Source organism: Taudactylus pleione, unplaced genomic scaffold, assembly GCF_031769625.1.
Source record: "Taudactylus pleione unplaced genomic scaffold, aTauple2 ptg000007l, whole genome shotgun sequence".
In the NCBI taxonomy this organism is placed as follows: Eukaryota; Metazoa; Chordata; class Amphibia; order Anura; family Myobatrachidae; genus Taudactylus; species Taudactylus pleione.
The window spans coordinates 16,356,571-16,374,805 of record NW_028284410.1 but is presented as its reverse complement, the minus strand read 5'-3'; the positions used below and the strand labels follow the sequence as shown (position 1 = coordinate 16,374,805).

At 43.4% G+C, this 18,235-nt stretch overlaps 1 protein-coding gene and 1 long non-coding RNA gene across 3 annotated transcripts in view; one reads left to right on the top strand and one right to left on the bottom strand.

Moving 5' to 3' along the window:
• The window catches only part of MTF1 (metal regulatory transcription factor 1), a 66,089-nt gene extending 55,386 nt beyond the window's left edge, over nt 1-10,703 (bottom strand). Inside the window, exons 1-2 of one of the 2 annotated variants that reach the window (XM_088462294.1) lie at nt 10,062-10,703; nt 9,230-9,691 (exon numbers count right to left, since the gene is read on the bottom strand). In XM_088462294.1, coding sequence (XP_088318420.1) covers nt 9,230-9,691; nt 10,062-10,121 — 522 coding nt within the window. In that variant the 5' untranslated portion in view covers nt 10,122-10,703. The remainder of the gene's footprint in view (nt 1-9,229; nt 9,692-10,061) is intronic. The other variant, XM_088462296.1, reaches the window with a different exon arrangement.
• A 683-nt stretch (nt 10,704-11,386) lies between these two features.
• The window catches only part of LOC148542923 (uncharacterized), a 231,071-nt gene continuing 224,222 nt past the window's right edge, over nt 11,387-18,235 (top strand). The window contains exon 1 of the long non-coding RNA XR_015875048.1: nt 11,387-11,437. This is a non-coding gene — a long non-coding RNA (uncharacterized LOC148542923). The remainder of the gene's footprint in view (nt 11,438-18,235) is intronic.

Below are 18,235 nucleotides of genomic sequence, written 5' to 3'. Positions count from 1 at the left end.
TCACCCTTTTCCATTATTTTTTTTCCCCCCACAAGTGTGATGTTGCTTAGCGTAAGCACGTCGGCAGCACTTCCCAATGCCCAGGAGCACACAGTCCCAACCAGTCATCTGCTGTGGAACACAAGTGGATTATCCTTCAAAGTCTGTATGCATATGCAGAAGATGAGCTCTACTCGTCCTCCGAGGTGAAGGGGTTAATATTAAATATGTAATCATTTTAAAGTACAATGGGCTCGATTCAATGTGAATTCAATAGCGCCGGAAAGGAGCTCCCAGAGCTATTCAATTTTGCGTACTGTTAGGTCGGGGAATGACCGTTCTCCCGCTTTAAAGATGGTGTTTAATCGAGAGAACAGACATTCTCCCACTAAACTTCCCGGCATGATGCTGTTTCCACCGCGCTAAGGGCAGAAAACAGCATCGTGCTTGTACTTTTGTTGGATTTCTGCTCGCACCCCAGGAGGGATGAGAGAATAATCCTTAGTCGGGGTTAACAGCGCGCTTAATTGAATAGCTGCGGGAGCTCCTTCCCGGAGCTATTCAATTCACGTTGAATTGAATCGAGCCCTTTGTTTCCTTACTTAATAAATAACAGCATAGCATTCCTTCTTCCTTTTCTTATACAGAAGCATCACCTTATTATCTATAAATCGACAAAAGATGCCCTAAAAATAAACACATTCATTTTGGGCATCCTGCAAAAATAAATATCTGATCAGCAGAAATATAGACATGAAGATTTATTTAATATGGAAATGATAAAAACACAACTTTCCTTCAGCAATGGTTTTTCTAGAAACTATTTGAAAAAGCCTACTCTGCACAATGAAATTACTGTATTAGATTGTTTTTGTCTTATTGTACTACAAGACAAAATGAATTATACCCCTTTCAGACATATGACCCGGGAAATTTCCTGCTCAGACCCAGGAACTTCTCCTGTGCAAATTCCCGGGTATTTGGTCGAGACCCCCCCTTTCACACTACAGCGTCTACCCGGGAAATTCCCAGGTAGACACCGTTCAGACATAAACAGGGTTTTTTAGTTTTTAATATTACCTGCCTCTCCACTGCCCTTCCTAGCCTATCCCCTCTCCGGCTGCCGCTGATGATATCATCATGCAGCCGACCAATCACTATAGGCATTTTATTTTATTATTATTAAATTATTTAAATATACCCTGGTGGTCCAACGGAAGTGAGGGCGGCCCGCTGTAGCAGAGACCCACCGGCGGGCGTCTCCGGCGTCCGGCAGCAAGTGAGCAGCAGCGCTGAGCATCCGGTAGAACGCTCTGCGCTGCCAACTCAAAGCAGCAGCACTGAACGTCCGCACTGCCAACTCAAAGCAGCAGCGCTCCACGTCCTATAGGACGCTCTGCGCTGCCAAAATCAATGTAAAAGCTGCTTGGTGCAACCTGGGGAGTAGTAAATTCCAGGGTAGCACTATTCAGACATAAGCAGGGTAATTTCCCGGTTGATTGAAGGGTCGGCTACCAAGGAACGTGTTCCCGGGTAGGTACATTTCAGACATAGGCGGCAACAGAGGAATTTGGCTGAGGCAGGGCAAATTCCCAGGATTCTCGGCATGTCTGAAAGGGGTATTAATGATATCTTAATGATACTATCAGCCAACACCCATCTCTCCTTTGAAAGAGATACACTTTCTGGCTGATCATTAATGACCCACCCTCATGTTATGTAACAGTAGAAAAACACTGCACAGTCACAGTTACAGGGAAAGAAAAGTTGAAGAGAAAAAAAAAAAGAAGTTCCCAAATACTGTGGCCTATCATTACAACAGTTTGCTAGAAGCAATGAAAATGCTGCTATTTTGCTGAAGTTAAACACAACATACAAGTTCAGAAGAAAGGAGAAATAACCCATTTATATTTCTGTCCTCTTTAACAACAGAATAGACAATAGGGGTCATAGGACTGATACCATTCAGGATATATCCTATGCCCCTTCAAAAAAAAGAAAGACTTAGGGTGCAATGTTGTTCTGAAGGTGCAGCACCAGGTACATTTTGTTAATTCTTTAGTCAATCATGGAAAAATAATCCTGGACTATTTCTTGTCCCGTCTGTCTGTCTTGTGTATATAGATACTTCCAGCAAGCTTCTGTAATCTGCTGCTGCATCAGAGGACGGAGCATCAGATCATCTGCGAAACCATCAGCCATCCGAGTAACCCTCAGGTAACACAGGAAGGCCAGTGCTTTTACCCAGTCGAGGACAGGAAATCTGTGTCAGAAGATGCAGACCCAGGCCTCTGCAAGCTTTGAAAACGAGGCCAATAGGTCATGGATACGGACCATCACCACCCCTACCCCATCCCCAAAATGGCCACAGTATGTCTATCATGCTGCGGCTTAGGGGGGACTGCGACACCGTCACAGACAGTGATTGGCACATGCGCCAATCATTAAACATTGTAGTTGTGAGTAAACCATTGGGTTTACGTACAACTCTAAATCAGGACCTAAAAACGAACATTACACATTTCTTTCATTACAGAGTTAATAGAGCATAGCACAGAATAAGAAAACAGACTCAGATTTGAAAATAACAGATGAGAAGTTGTACAGTGTAGATGTTCTTACTTACAAAAACAAATATGAAATACACCATCACACAGAAATAGTACTGTGCTGCTGTCCTTATGTCTACTTGTCCATAGTTTAAAAAAAAAAAAATAAGAACAGATACAAAGCACTGTGCTGATGTTCATACATATAATAAACTGAACTGGAAAATTATATATACACTAGAACACAATATATATGTTATTACCCAGATGGTCATACATATATAATAAGAGAATATAGGGAAAATTCCATACAGCACACAGAAGAGAAGATGTGATACTGTGCACTGGTCTGTACACACAGAATAAATACTGATACCGAGATCTGATTCTAACCCATACAGTGCATGGGACCTTCTAATGCCATTACGACTTCACTATACAGACTATGAGCCTCTAGCGCACATATAAGGCACAACTAGTCTGTTACATCAGATCTGGGAAGACAGTTATTATTCCCTCTGAAACGCACATAGTATTTTAGTTTATGAGAGGGTGACTGCTTTTATGCTGGTACATAGTGGTCTCTACTGCTGAATAAACGTATGCTAAAAATTGTATTTTTTCAAGCTGATTTCATCCATAAAGCAGCAGAAAAAATATTCAAAGCATCATCCCAAGTGAGGGTTATGAATTAATGAATATAAATTTTATTATTGCTTTTTAAATAAAATAGATAATGCAACAACTGAAAAAGAAACATCTGCCAGAATTCTTGTACTTGTGACCCAAAGCATGCTAGGAAATACAGCAAGATAATGGATATATGTGGCCAGTAGCTCCATACCTATCATAGCTCACTTCCTATCAGAATTGGTTAGCTGGGAACCAATCAGGTTTGGACAGGTGTTCTTCCTCCACTATACCAGCAAGCTTCTAAAATAGCATATTCACAAAAGAAGCCTTTTTTGTTTTCGTCATACAGCTGAAAACTTCTTGCTCTTATGTATGGGGAATTCGTGTAAGATGAATAGATCTTCCTTGAATTTGAGTTACCTGGTGCTCTCTAAAGAACTTTACAGAGCTTTAAGCATCATGAATCCTTACATAAGTGCACATTCTCTAATTCTGCTAATTTATTTAATTGGGCATCTTTTTATATAAATTTACCAGTTTTCCAGATACTCTTATGGTGCATACACACGGTCAGATTTTTCTTCAGATCTTAACGATAACGATTTAAAAAATCGTTCATATCTGAAGGAAAATCTGACATGTCTGAACGATGAACGATGCGCGTTCCCGATGGTCAGATAACGATATCAGACATCTGCTGTGTTTGCAGTCAGATTTGGACGATTCCATTCATTTTAATGCAGTCAAAAATCATTCATAGTTCAAATCGTTGGTCCAATCGTTCATCTGACAAATCTGACCGCGTGTATGCTCCATTACACCAGGGCTCGACAAATCCTGGGGGCCAGATTTTGCTGCCTGGCTACTAGATTTTGCAGTGGAGGAAGCAGATCCTCATCAGCTCCGGCGGAGATTCGTGCCTATAGTATTGCGGTGTTCATATCATGCACAGGAGTGCATGTGCAAAGTGTCACCTGCGGTGACTGCTGTGCCTGTCTGTCCCGGCCTGCACTGACTACTCCTCTCCATCCTGGCCTGCTCTGATCCCTGCTGTCTGTCCCAGTCTATGCTGATCCTCCTATACGTCCTGGCTGTCTACTATCCCCGGCTGCACAGAGCTCTCCGGTAGTAGGGTCTATGGTGTGACAACGAGGGGAGGAGGGTTTTGTAATTTCTGGAACCATTATTTTATGTGAAATGTGGTCTGTTATTACTAGAGGGTGGGGCGTGGAGCAGGGGAGCTATGCAGAGCAGTGAGGGGGCCTCCATTTTACTGTATCCATTCAACTGTGACCATTTTGTGGACTAGTATAGTGTGTATAACAGTTGCATAACACACAGAACTGTGCTCCTCACTAACTCCTGTAATTTTTTTTTTGGGGGGGTGGGGGGTTTAGACAGTGGTCTGGCTCCTACACTTTCATCCTGGCTCCTAGATTTTAGAAAAATTTATCAAGCCCTGTCTTACACAAGTATTTAACCAAATATAACTAATTAGGAGCAAATAGGGTGAAGGTTGCAACAGCATAGAAACGCAGGCAAGTATCCTGCCTCGTGGCCCAATCTCACCCCGGAATGGCACATTTTTGAGTTCAGCCCTATGGTGCTGCTAACAAAAATGGGTACCATAAGTACCCTGCACATATTTGCAGGTGCGAGTAATTCACACCTAATTGAATCTTGCCCAAAGAAGCAATATCTACAATTAGATTAGAGATAGTTGTAAAAAAAAAAAAAAATTGTCTCAGAAGAAATATACATCTTTTGAAATACTTTTTCCTACTAGCTTTGTTAACGTTTCACATCACTACATTACCTCAAAATACTGTACATACATTTACAGTACACTACATAGAGTCTGAGGGAAAATGTATGCCACTCCTTTGCTGTAGAAGAGGCGGTTATAATACATCCATAATATGGTGCCGGGGCAACAATGCCATGATGAAACACCTTGCTGAATAAAAAGGGAAAGGGTTTGCCCACCAAACTAAGTTTTACATGTAATAATTAGGAAAAGCAGCAAAAACTAGAGGGCAAGGCTGTTGTTAAGGACATACCCTATAACAAAGCTCCACATACTCATGACTGCTCCCTACAATGCACACAATATAGAGATTATAATGACACTATTAGAGGAAATTTCTGCTTAATATAGCCATGCCGGTGTGGGAATCACACAAAAAGCCATGTATATCACAAATGTTGCTTTAAATCCTTTCATTATGCAACACTGTCAAGTATTCGCTTTTGAATGCAGGCAAAAGCATCGCATTGCTTAGGGGAAAGACTCATTACTTACAAGGAATGTAAAGCTGGGTACACACACACACACTGACAGATATATTGGCCGATCGATTAATCGGCCAATATATCGGGTGCCCGTCAGCCAGTGTGTACCAGCGATATGTCTGAACGTCGTCGTTCACAGACATGTCACTTCAGCTCTGCTGCACCGATATAGAGTCAGGTGCATAAATATTGGGACATTGACAGAATTTTCATATTTTGGCCTCTATTCACCACCACAATGGCTTTGAAATGAAACAAACAAGATGTGATTTAACTGCAGACTTTCAGATTTAATTTGAGGGTAATTACATCCAAATCAGGTGAACGGTGTAGGAATTACAACGGTTTGTATATGTGCCTCCCACTTTTTAAGGGGCCAAAAGTAATGGGACAAATTAAACAATCCTAAATCTAACTTTCACTTTTTAATACTTTGTTGCAAATTCTATGCAGACAATTACAGCCTGAAGTCTGGAACGCACAGACATCACCAGACGCTGGGTTTCATCCCTGGTGATGCTCTGCCAGGCCTCTACTGCAAATGTCTTCAGTTCCTGCTTGTTCTTGGGGCATTTTCCCTTCAGTTTTGTCTTCATCAAGTGAAATGCATGCTCAATCGGATTCAGGTCAGGGGATTGACTTGGCCATTGCATAACATTCTACTTTTTAGCCTTAAAAAACTGTTTGGGCGGAATTCAACTGTATTCGTGGCCCGCATCTCCCGTCTAAAGTGACAGGAGATCGCGGGCCGCTATACAATTGTCCAAGATGCTCGCGCTGAACGCGCCCATAGAGGTCAGGTTTAGCCGCGTAAAGCAGCTAAACCCGACCAAAGTGCTGAGCGCGATCGCGAAAAGTGATGTTTGGGTGCCCAAACATGTTACTTTTCGCACATTTCAGCTCTCATCCCCCAGGGGCTGCGAGCTGAAATGTAGTGCTGGTAGCTCATCGTGCCCGACAGGAGCAAGAATTGAATAGCTCCGTCGGGCGCGATAGCGGCTATAAAGAATTGAATTCCGCCCTTTGGTTGCTTTTGCAGTATGCTTCGGGTCATTGTCCATCTGCACTGTGAAGCGCCGTCCAATGAGTTCTGAAGCATTTGACTGAATATGAGCAGATAATATTGCCCGAAACACTTCAGAATTCATTCTGCTGCTTTTGTCAGTCACATCATCAATAAATACAAGGGAACCAGTTCCATTGGCAGTCATACATGCCCACGCCATGACACTACCACCACCATGCTTCACTGATGAGGTGGTATGTTTTGGATCATGAGCAGTTCCTTTCCTTCTCCATACTCTTCTCTTCCCATCACTCTGGTACAAGTTGATCTTTGTCTCATTTGTCCATAGGATGTTGTTCCAGAACTGTAATGGCTTTTTTAGATGTTGTTTGGCAAACTCTAATCTGGTCTCCCTGTTTTTGAGGCTCATCAATGGTTTACATCTTGTGGTGAACCCTCTATATTCACTCTTGTGAAGTCTTCTCTTGATTGTTGACTTTGACACATATACACCTACCTCCTGGAGAGTGTTCTTGATTTGGCCAACTGTTGTGAAGGGGTTTTTCTTCACCAGGGAAATAATTCTTCTGTCATCCACCACAGTTGTTTTCCGTGGTCTTCCGGGTTTTTTGGTGTTGCTGAGCTCTCCGATGCATTCTTTCTTTTTAAGAATGTTCCAAACAGTTGATTTGGCCACACCTAATGTTTTTGGTATCTCTCTGATGGGTTTGTTTTGATATTTCAGCCTAATGATGGCTTACTTCACTGATAGTGACAGCTCTTTGGATCTCATATTGAGAGTCGACAGCAACTGATTCCAAATGCATATGTCACACCTAGAATCAACTCCAGACCTTTTACCTGCTTAATTGATGATGAAATAACGAGGGAATAGCCCACACCTGCCCATGAAATAGCTTTTGAGTTGATAGTCCCATTACTTTTGGCCCCTTAAAAAGTGAGAGGCACATATAGAAACCTTTGTAATTCCTACACTGTTCACCTGATTTGGATGTAATTACCCTCAAATTAAATCTGAAAGTCTGCAGTTAAAGCACATCTTGTTTGTTTCATTTTAAAGCCATTGTGATGGTGAATAGAGGCCAAAATATGAAAATTCTGTCAATGTCCCAATATTTATGCACCTGACTATCTACCGACCGCCCGTACACATGCAGCAGATGCCGCGGGGAGAAGGGTGGGACACGCTGCCCCGGCCAGCGAGACCCGCGGTCAGAGACAGATGATGGTTGTTCAGTGTGTATGAATGACCATTATCTGCAGATATATCTGTTCAGTGTTTACCCAGCTTAACAGAGACCCAGTGTTGGTTATGTCAGATAACAGTGTTGGTTATGCCAGATAACATTATGTGTTGGCACGTTGTGTGACAGACAAATACTTGGTCAGCATTTTGCACTGAGTACAAACAATCCTGCATCATAGTTGTGAAATAGGAAGAGAGACATTCTGTAACACATCCCAGACTTTAGCAATTCAATTGTTGACCTGTCTTTAAATTGGGGGAATATCTAACTTTGTAAAATCATGAAAAGTGGCCTGATCTTGCATTGCCCAAAAGCATTATTGAAATAAAGAGCAAAATATTGTTTTGTAGAACAGAAACTATTTCCAAACAAGTATTTATATTATAATTCAACAACAGCTGGATTTAAAGTGATTTAGCAAACTAAGTATTAAAAATTGTGGAAGTACCGTATCCCTTCAGCAACGTATATTGCTGAAGGGATAATTTTTTTTTACATGATTATACCCGCTATGTACTAAATGTACCTCACATGGACAGCAGTAGCAATAACCACTGCCCCAGCAAGATACAGTCATGGGGGTACGGAGGAGTCTTTCACGTTTTGCGAGATTCCTTCCGGGAAACTGACACTGCGAATGCGCAGTGTCAGTTTCCAGGGCAGGATGGAGGCTGCGGAAGAGGGATCGTGAGATCCCTCTCCTATGAATAAGCATAAAGCAGTTTATGCCATCTAAGGATGGCATAAACCCAACTGTAACAAATTAAAAAAAAAAAACCTTTGCTTTTTAGTTTGGTACATTGGGGTCAGACTGCAGTCCCCAGTCCCATTAAGAGGGACTGCGGTCTGCACAATTAGACTTTTGCAGGTGTTGCATTAGACTGTTCTTACATAGCTATTATACATAAAATTATACAGAAACTGTAGTATCTGCATTACTTTTTTGAAAAATCACTTAATAAATAGGCCCTTAAGTGTGAGTGACACATTTGGGCTCCTAAAAATTAAATTATATATATATATATATATATATTTTTTTTTTTTTTTTTCATTTATTTATTTATTTTTTTTGGAAGAATGTAGCATATTAAGTCACTATTATTATTGCACCTTTTCTTTACCAAGAAAAAATATAGTCAAATACTTCTACACTTGACTGTTAATTTTGCTATAAGCAAAGGGCAGATTAGTGCTATACTATGTGAATAGAATATTTTCAATGGCACTCAGTAGTTTACTACAAATCTAGTATTCATTCTAGCACCCTGCACCTGTCACAACCCGTGCAGTTCCTCTTTCCTGCCTGGGGTGTCGCTCTCTGCTCTGGTGCTTCTAGCACACTCAGCTGATGCAACAAACTCTGAGATACAGACCACAGTGTGCTAGAAGCATCAGGGCAGGGAGCGACACCCCAGGCAGGTAAGAGGAACTGCGCGGGTTGTGACAGGTGCAGGGTGCTAGAATGAGCACTACAAGGTGATGTTCTTCTATATTCCACCTACCTCTTTTTGCTTTGTTTCTGGGCACTCAGAGTGTAAAGTCAGTGTAGCCCCTTCGATATTTCTGGGCATGGACATAGAGCCGGGATTAATTGTAAAATGGATCTGGTCTGGTGAAATGATGTGCTGAACGTAGCCTTGAGACATTGCATCTTGCTCAGGCATAAGCAAGAGGCCTTCCTCATTTGCAGCATCAAGGAAAGGTAAATTAGTTCCAACATTACTTTCGTCTTCCTCGTCTTCATCATCTTCCTCAGAAGGTTGATGGTCCTGTTCTATGTGAACAGTTGTTGTATCATAAACAGTGGCAGACTCACGTCCTCCTTTTTCCAAAAACCACTTCCTCATCTTCTCATCTGGGCACATACCATCCTCCTCCAGAGACATCAGGGCTAGTTCTGGGCTGTTTTCACCCATAATTAAAAAAAGATTCTTACAAAGCTGGTAAAAGTGGACTGTCTGACACTAAGAAAAATAAAAAAATATGTCACAAGACGTCTGCACGGCAGCAACAATAAAAAAATTAATAACACTTTACAAAATATTTCCAAAAAATCATGTTAACAATCGTGAGGGAATGTTGCGCCTTGTGCGCACGTTATTTGCTGGATATGTTGCGTTTACAATCCAAATAGTTGAGCAGAGCAGAGCGCGGTTTCAGTTTTGTGTCACATATTAAAATGTGTATTTTATTTTGCAGCAACAAATATGAATGAATGAGTTTGTGCTCCCTGTGACCTATGAATGAGTTAAAATGGAACCTAAATTATCTGTAGCTCAGTTTAACACAGTGTTTTTCTTTTTCCTTCATCAGAAACATCTCTGTTACATGTACCCAAGCAGGGGCACTCTCCCGGGGCGGATTGTGCATCAGGAAGCAGCTGACAAAGGACATAGTGACTCTGGGGATCGCTGGTTCCTTTCCTATGGACTATACACACAGTATGAGAGGAGAACGTCCTGATCAGTTACTTGTGCAGGGTGCTGGGAGCTGTGACCCCCGGTATCACCACATGTGTGTGTCCGGGGCTCAGCACAACTCCAGTGGCAGGGGACGGAGGGATCCCACGTCCATCGGGCGGCCGTTCCTCTCCATAGAGATTGCTAAATCCTCCCCCAGGGTCTGGAGCTGGGGCAATCAGTGTACATGGAGGGGGCTCTGGCGGCTCTCTGCCCTCTCCTGGCCCCAAGGAAATGGCTGCGAGTGTAGCGGGGGGCTGCCCAGCCGTCGCGGTGCAGAGGCAGCAGGTAAGAGACTGGCAGCCCGGGCAGACGTTGATCTCTGGCCTTGCCCGGGGTCCTCAGTTCATGCCCGAAAAGCGCTACTTCCTGATCCGCTTCTTCCTCCTGGATGCTGGGAGATACGGAAAGCCGAGAGGAACAAACTACCTTCGATCACTTAGGTCATGTGATAGAGCGGAGCTACAACACGTGACGTCGGACGTCTTTCTCTGCCGTATTGGAGGTTGGAGGTAACGACACGGTTTGGGATAGATCTCCTTCAGTAAATGTACACTAAAAAGCAATGCGAACACACACGCCGTCACAGCGCCCCCTATTGATGTTCTTTTGCACAGCACATACATGTGTATCATCAAGTCAACCGAACCAACTGTAGCACGGTGGTGGTGGTGCTTCTTAACCTCAACTCTCAGGTTTTCCCAAAAGGTCATGATTTAAGGATTTCTGTCTGTGGAAGCAGATGAGCTAATCACTGACCCAGCTACATAGATTACCCAGGGCCGTATCTAGGGGTGTGCGAGCGGTGCAGCTGCACAGAGCGCAGTGCTCTGTGGGCGGTATCGCCGCTCACCCACAGCTCCTGCATCTGGCTAGCAGGGTGCCACCCTGCTGCCAGAATCTCTGCAGCAGTGCCGACTGGAGGGTCCTTAGAATGCTCCAGACTGTCACAACGCTACCTTTACGGGCCGGATTAAAGGGGGGGCAACAGAGGCAATTGTCCCTGGGCACCCACACATAGAGGGTCTCCCACACAGGGTCGATGTGACCCTGCCGAGAACAGATGTCCAGCGGCACCTGTTCCCGGATGGGGGCCGGATTCAGAAGCTGCGGCTGTTCTATTGCATGCAACTGCTGCATGCAGCACAGACTCAGAGCGGCTCCCGAGTCCCCTCATCAGCATCACGTGACACATGTCCGTGACGCTGAGGAGGGAACCCAGGAGCAGCTCTACCAGCTAGGACACATAAGGTAAGAGAGGCTCCCTATGGGGCTGGAGGGGGGTACGAGACCGGATGTAGTCACATGCGCTGCAGGGGTGAGGGGTATTAGTAGGCACAGACGCCTTGTGGCTTGGAGGGGGCCCCCACAATTTAGTTGCCCTGGGGTTGCCACAAGCCTTAATCCTGCCCTTATAGCACCCTAGAGCATGCTCACGATGCTTCGGGCATTGCTGTAATCACCCACTACAGGCTACACCCCTCCACATGACATCATACAGACGGGGGCGTGTCCTGCACCGGGAGCGCTAGCTACGGCACTGAGATTACCTCACCTGTGCACGATTAAAGACATGCATAAAATATGACCTGTTGGTGGTAATTGGGGACTGGAGTTGAGAATCCCTGGACCAGCACATTCCACCAAGCTGACTGACCATGTAAACAAGATCCAGACCCTCCTGTATATGTGTCATAATGTACATGACTGGGCACAAATGTGTGTGACTCTGAGCATATCTGAGTAGTACTCTGACCCATATGAGCCTCCCTGTTTTTAATGCCACCATGCCCCCTAGATAGAAAGGGGAGGGGGGTTACCACCACCCCCTTCCCTCCCATGTATGGATGTTCTTTACTGTGATCCCTAAACCAGCAGTTTACTTACCTATAGCATGCTTCACCATATTCTTGGCTCCCCTGACAGCACCATCACATCACGTCCGCTGATCTCCTCACTTGTGCTGGAGATGCATGAAGCAGCCTCCAGCAGATGTGACCTCTCCCAACAGTGTCTCTAATCAGTGCTTTTTATCGGTATTGTGACAATGCCAAATAAATCACTCACTTTAGCTCTGTTGCTGAGAGGTCACATCTGTTGGTGGCTCTTCCTGTCAACCTGTACTGTACAATGTGAGATTGGGCCGCCTTGCCTGCTGGACTCAATGGCTGGAGCATTTGTATGTATGGCCTATGCCCAGGGGCCAGCTCTGATCATGAAGTCTAAAGTCCCGGAGTAAAGACAGTATTCTCTTCTAACAATGAAATACAGGCAGTTCATCTGCTAACAATGTAATGTGACATTATTTGTTAAATATGTGATATTCTAATAAAGGAATAACAGGGAAAAGGGCAAAGTAAGCCAGGTCTCTACAGTCCTTCCTCCGTCGCCCACTATTTCTTATACCAGCTCGTAGCACGGATAAGTGTGGAACCTGTATGAGGGTGCAGGGATGCCCAGTCAAACAATAGGAAGAGCAGTCTGTGTACATGTCTGCATGGTGTATCTTTAATGTTACAGGCAGACTACAAAATCCCGGTATTCTGCACTCCTCCACCAAACACCTAGTGTGTGGAGGTGGACGCTTCCATTGTGTACACCACTGTTAATAGCTTGGAATACTCCTTAATTGTTTTATTTATTGCATTCCAACAATTTATTAAATAAATACAGAACGTCATGCCAGGTAAAATGATAGTGGGTCACTACTAGATCACTGCAGAGAAAAATGGTGACAATTTAAAATCTGGTTCTGTTTGGGTCACCAGTTTTCTTAATAACCAGATCTTTCCTGAAGCAACCTAGTGGGTCTCTGGCCTCACCAAATTTTAAGTTTAGCAGATGTGAAAAAAACTTTCCAGCAAGAAGTTTGTCTTGGCTAACCCAGGATCTGCAGTCTACTGGTCACCTTGATAATTACCAGGGGTCCCACAAACTAACTTCTCCATTGATGTCCCCAGGCCAGTCTCATAGGGCAGCATTATAATGTTAGGGCAGATATAAAGACGTGGCTAAGGCATGTAATCAAAGTTCATAATGGAGGAGACCTGGTTATATAAGAGCAACTATAGTGGTTGCATAATCAATAAGAAAAGTGGGATCAAAATCAGTGAAAACTGAAAAATAAAGTAAGAGTTTACAGAAGTACAGCTATTGCTCAGGCAAGGATGAAGTGGACAATGCCATTTGGTATAATGACCCCTATGTTAATGAAAGGAAGACATGCTAAAGTGAGCAAACACCACCAACATTCATCTAAATAAGAACAACAATACAATAGATGGAGAGACCGGTCCGTGGGCGTATTATAGGAGTTCCAGGGGTGTGTCTTTAAACACAGCTGCGTTCCCAATAGCAGAACCACAGTCTTTGAGGCCTTTTTTGGAGAGAAAGTTGACCCAGGATCTGCGCAGTCCAGGACTTACTCGAGTCGATGTGCGTCTGATGTTGGTATATTCTCAAACATCAGTGGATCTGCACACAACGTGGATAGGGAAAGTGGGTGTAACAACATTTGCTCAGTCCGTTGCACACTATTTCAGGCAGGGAGTATGTTACCAGGCATTAGCATATTTTCGCACATACAGTAGATTGCAGCTGCAAATGCAATAGTGTAGAACTCTGAATCAGGCCCTCAATGTCTGTCATTGGAAGAATAACAGCAAATAAAAGCACAGGGAGGATGAAGAACCAAAGTATTATGTTGGTCAGTGCAGCCATTTGAAATTTCTATGAACCCAGCCAAGTCAATCTTCCCCAACCTTTTACCACTGTTAGAGGATGAACTATACAGACATTGCTCTAGTTTGTCCCCAACAGCACCCATGGAAGGGGGTGCTCCAAATGGCACCAACCATTATACCTTTATACTCCTCACAAGGATTTGGATAATTTAGTGTTTTACTGACCTAACAAAGAGCATGCAATTAATAGACTTTGGATACTGCAGACAGAATGTAATAGAGTCCAGATTTGTCTTATAAGACACTGCAAATCACTGGATGTAATACCCAATAATTTGTGGGGTGAGAAGCCAACCTGCCAGTTATATGCAGTAGTTTTAAAACCCACATCACTAGTAGCTTGGCCTGTTCCAGTGAGTTTGCAGCATTTTCTTTTTTAACATGCGCCCCTCTCTATACTATTAATATTCAGAAACTAGTCTTGTAGCTGCAAAATCGGGAGGGGGCGGGTGGTCTCGGAATAGCATGGCGAACATGCGTGCCATAGTATCGAGCCAGTCATACACATGGCTGCCAGGACATGCAGTCATCCAAGTAAACCAATGTGAATTACACTGAATATAAAGAAAAAAAAATGCATTTAAAAAATAAATAAAAAACCCTCCTCCGCACCGCAGTCTTTCTCTAATTTAATGCTCACCTAATTCCAGGGGTTCTGTGCTAGGCAAAAAATAACTCACTTTAGATGGAACACAACTGCTGTTTGTTAGGGAACCCCACCATGGAGAATCCCCACTGTAGTTCACACTGCAGTGTACCTTTCGCTATTGGGGTAACTTACATTAAATTGTATAGCTTAGGTCATTTGCATAAACTACAGAAAATTAGCATTTTGCATACCTTGCAGAGTTGCATGAATAGTTTTTTAATGCAATTTATGCCTAAGTTTTTGTGTAGGATGTCTTTAACTCTGCGTAAGCCCCAAAGTCTTTAATGATTAAAACCTAAACCATGGCGCACCAAACAGACACGCTACTTGCACAAGCGTTCTTGCACGGTTGGGCGCCACTGGAGGAAATCACAATTCTATGCCGACTTTCTCCATTATAAATTCAGCTTTTCATTTTACAGCTGTTCTTTTTCTCTCCAAGATAACATACTCTAATAGCCATCTAGTCTTCCAACTCCCTTTTGAAACGTGCTTCTCTTCACCTTCCTCACAGCCCATGATTTTGCCACCACTTCAAAGACAAAATCACACTCATGCCAAATCCCACATACTCCATCCCATTTTCTAGTTTAAGTCTCAGTACTTTCTCTCCAGTAACCAAATACAAAGTCCATACTCACTTCATTATCTCACCCAACAACATACCCACTTGACCCTATTTCCTCCCACGTTCTCTGCTCCCTCACCTCTTCAACCTGTCTCTCTCATCTGGCAAATTTCGATCCTCGTTTAACCTTCCACTCATTATACCAATTCTAAAAAAAAAAACCCATCTCACAACCCAGCAACTCTCCCCAACAACCTCCCTACTTCCTCCTGTTTGATTCTAAACTATTTGAGTGTCTTATGTACAACCGCCAAGCTCATTTTCTCTTCCCTTACTCCTTTCTGGGCTCTCTGTAATGAGGCTTCCAACTCAACATTCCACTGAGACTGCACTTACCAATGTGATCAATACAGCAAAGTCTAAGGGGTAAATTTACTAAGAATCAAGTCTGGGAGAGTTTGCTTTTTTTTCAACTCAATTAGCTTCACCGAAACTCGCGTGATTTGAGGCTCCTGAGACTCTCAAATTTACCAAGAAGTGAGTTTTAGCTGAGAGTGAGATGTCCGATGGTGAAGTAGAACGAGATTTCTCCCTGAGTAGCAGGTTTTGCAGGAGATGACTCACCCAAGATTGCAGTGACTTCTCTCTGCAAAACTCTCCCGAGCAAGCAGCCTGCACATATCATTGATATATGTGTAAGCTGCATGTGTTCTAGGCTGTAAAAAAAACAGGTTATAAGTTTTAAAAAAAATGACACACACAATCTCCCTGAGCTGTCATTAGCGCACTGTATCAACATGCTGTAGCATGTTGATACAGTGTGTCCGGGGCCCTATTTGGATTACTGCGGAGAACATCGTGGGACAAACTGAGGTTTTTTTTGTTTTTTTCAAGTACTTCCATTGGATACTTTACGTTGAGAAGGGGACGTGAACATCTGGCTGCAGGTGAGTATGTGTGAGTGTGTATGGATGTAATAAATGTTTATTTTCACAGTGTGTGTGTCTTTTTTTACACATTTCTTTACATTTGAACTACACGTACCAGCAGGCCCTTAATGCCCCGCATGCTGGTACTTGTGGTTCTCCAAGTACCAGCATGCAGGGGAGGCTTGCTGGGATCTGCCATTCTACTGTAAAGATGATGTTGTTAATTCTATTTTTAACACTACACTTACGTTATCAACCTGCCACCCACAGCCCAGGGGTGGCGGGGATAGCCCCGGGCTATCAGCCTAGGACAGGGGTGCCCTGGAGAGGGGGACCTCTTTATTGGGGGGACCCCAGGCATCCCTGGCCTGGGCTGACTAGCGGTCAGGGCTGATGCTGCGGCTGGAGGGCCCAGTGAAAGGGCACCCCTGGCTGTGGCATCAGTCCTCCGCTAGAAAGAGTCCAGAGCTGGTTTTAAATATAAGGGGAACCAAATTTTTTCTCCCTATATTTAAAACCAGGTCTGGCCCTGCTACCTGGTGCTGTTTCTTAAATTACTGTGGAGCCCTACACATTTTGTTCCCTGTAATTTTAAGAACGAGGACTGGCTGGAAAGTCCGGGGCTGGTTAGTCTTTTTAGGGGTAATTTTTTTTTTTTTTTTTACTTTTAAACTGTTTTTTTCTATTTACAGGCAGAAATATACATGGATCACAGTGATCTGTGTATGTTTCTGCCAAACTCGCAGATCACAGACAGGTGTATTTATTTCACAAGTTTTTACAGGAGAATTTTCCCATCTCATGAGAGTTTAGAAACTCTCTGCTTGGTAAATTCCAGAATCCTATCTTTACCAGTGAAAAGGTTCTCGAGTTTTGCCGATGGTGAATTGAAGAGAGTTTGCTAACTCTCCAGTATTTTCCCGTAGCAAAGGAGATCTCTCTCCCAAGTTTGACATGAGTAAATTTGAGAGTGGAAAAAAATGTGCAAACTCTCCCTTTACTAAATTTACTCCTAAATGTTATTTTTCTATACTCATCCTCTTGGACCTCTGTGCTGCTTTTGACAAGGTTGATCTCCATCTTCTCCTACACAATCTTCACGCTTTGTGACAGAGTTCTTTCCTGTTCACTTCTTACATATCAAACCACTTCTTTAGGGTATCTACCTCCGATTCTTTCTCTCATTCACTCACACTTCATATTCGGGTCCCAGAAGGCACTGTTCTTAACCCTCTGCTTTTCTCATTTTACACCTCTAATTTGCTGTGTCTACCTGTCCTCTCTCCTTCTCTATCATCTAGTATAACCGTCTCTTGGCTATCTCCACATTATATGGAACTAATCATTTCCAAAACAGAACTTGCAATTTCCTTCCTCCCAGGCTCATCACCTATCCTCATCTCCCTCACTGTCAATCAAACCACAATTTCCTCAGTCTCCTAAATCCGCTGATTTGGTGTTACACTAGATTCTCTCTAGTCGCTCTCACAGTCCTGTAGTATCCACCTTAGAAATATTGCCAGGATATCTTATCCAAGATGCTACAAAACCTCTTATTCACTTGGTCACCATCTCTCACCAACTAATGCAACCTCCTGCTATCTGGAAATCCTCTCACCCATCTATTCCAGTATTAATCCAATTTACAATAAATGCCAATTCTGATCTTCCTCTCTCACCCACTCCACATCTGCTAACCCACTTTGCAAATCCCTTCAAAGCCTCCCTGTGTCCTCCAGAATTTAATTTAAGTTACACACCCTTACTATAAATCTATCAACACCACCACCCATTAATGAAATTTCAAAACAAAATACTCTGCCTCTTTGCTCCCTACATCTACCTCTGACCTACACCTTGCCTCTGGTAATCACCCCTATTTCCTGCCTGCAAGACTTAAAAATCAACTTGATGCTTTGAGCGTTTGAAGGAGTGATAGGTGTAATTTTGGCAACTGTGCACGTTATATGCTGTAGTTACCACTTCCCTGCATGTAAAAATGTAGGGAAGTGATCAGAATGTCATTATCGGTGCCAAAGTGGTGTGGCAATCTATGAACGGTTAGTGGTACTGACCCGACAATGCCAGCTATCAACTTTCGACAGCTGTAGCAGTCTTTCCTGTACCACAGCACTGTCCCTGGTTGTTGGAATATGCAGC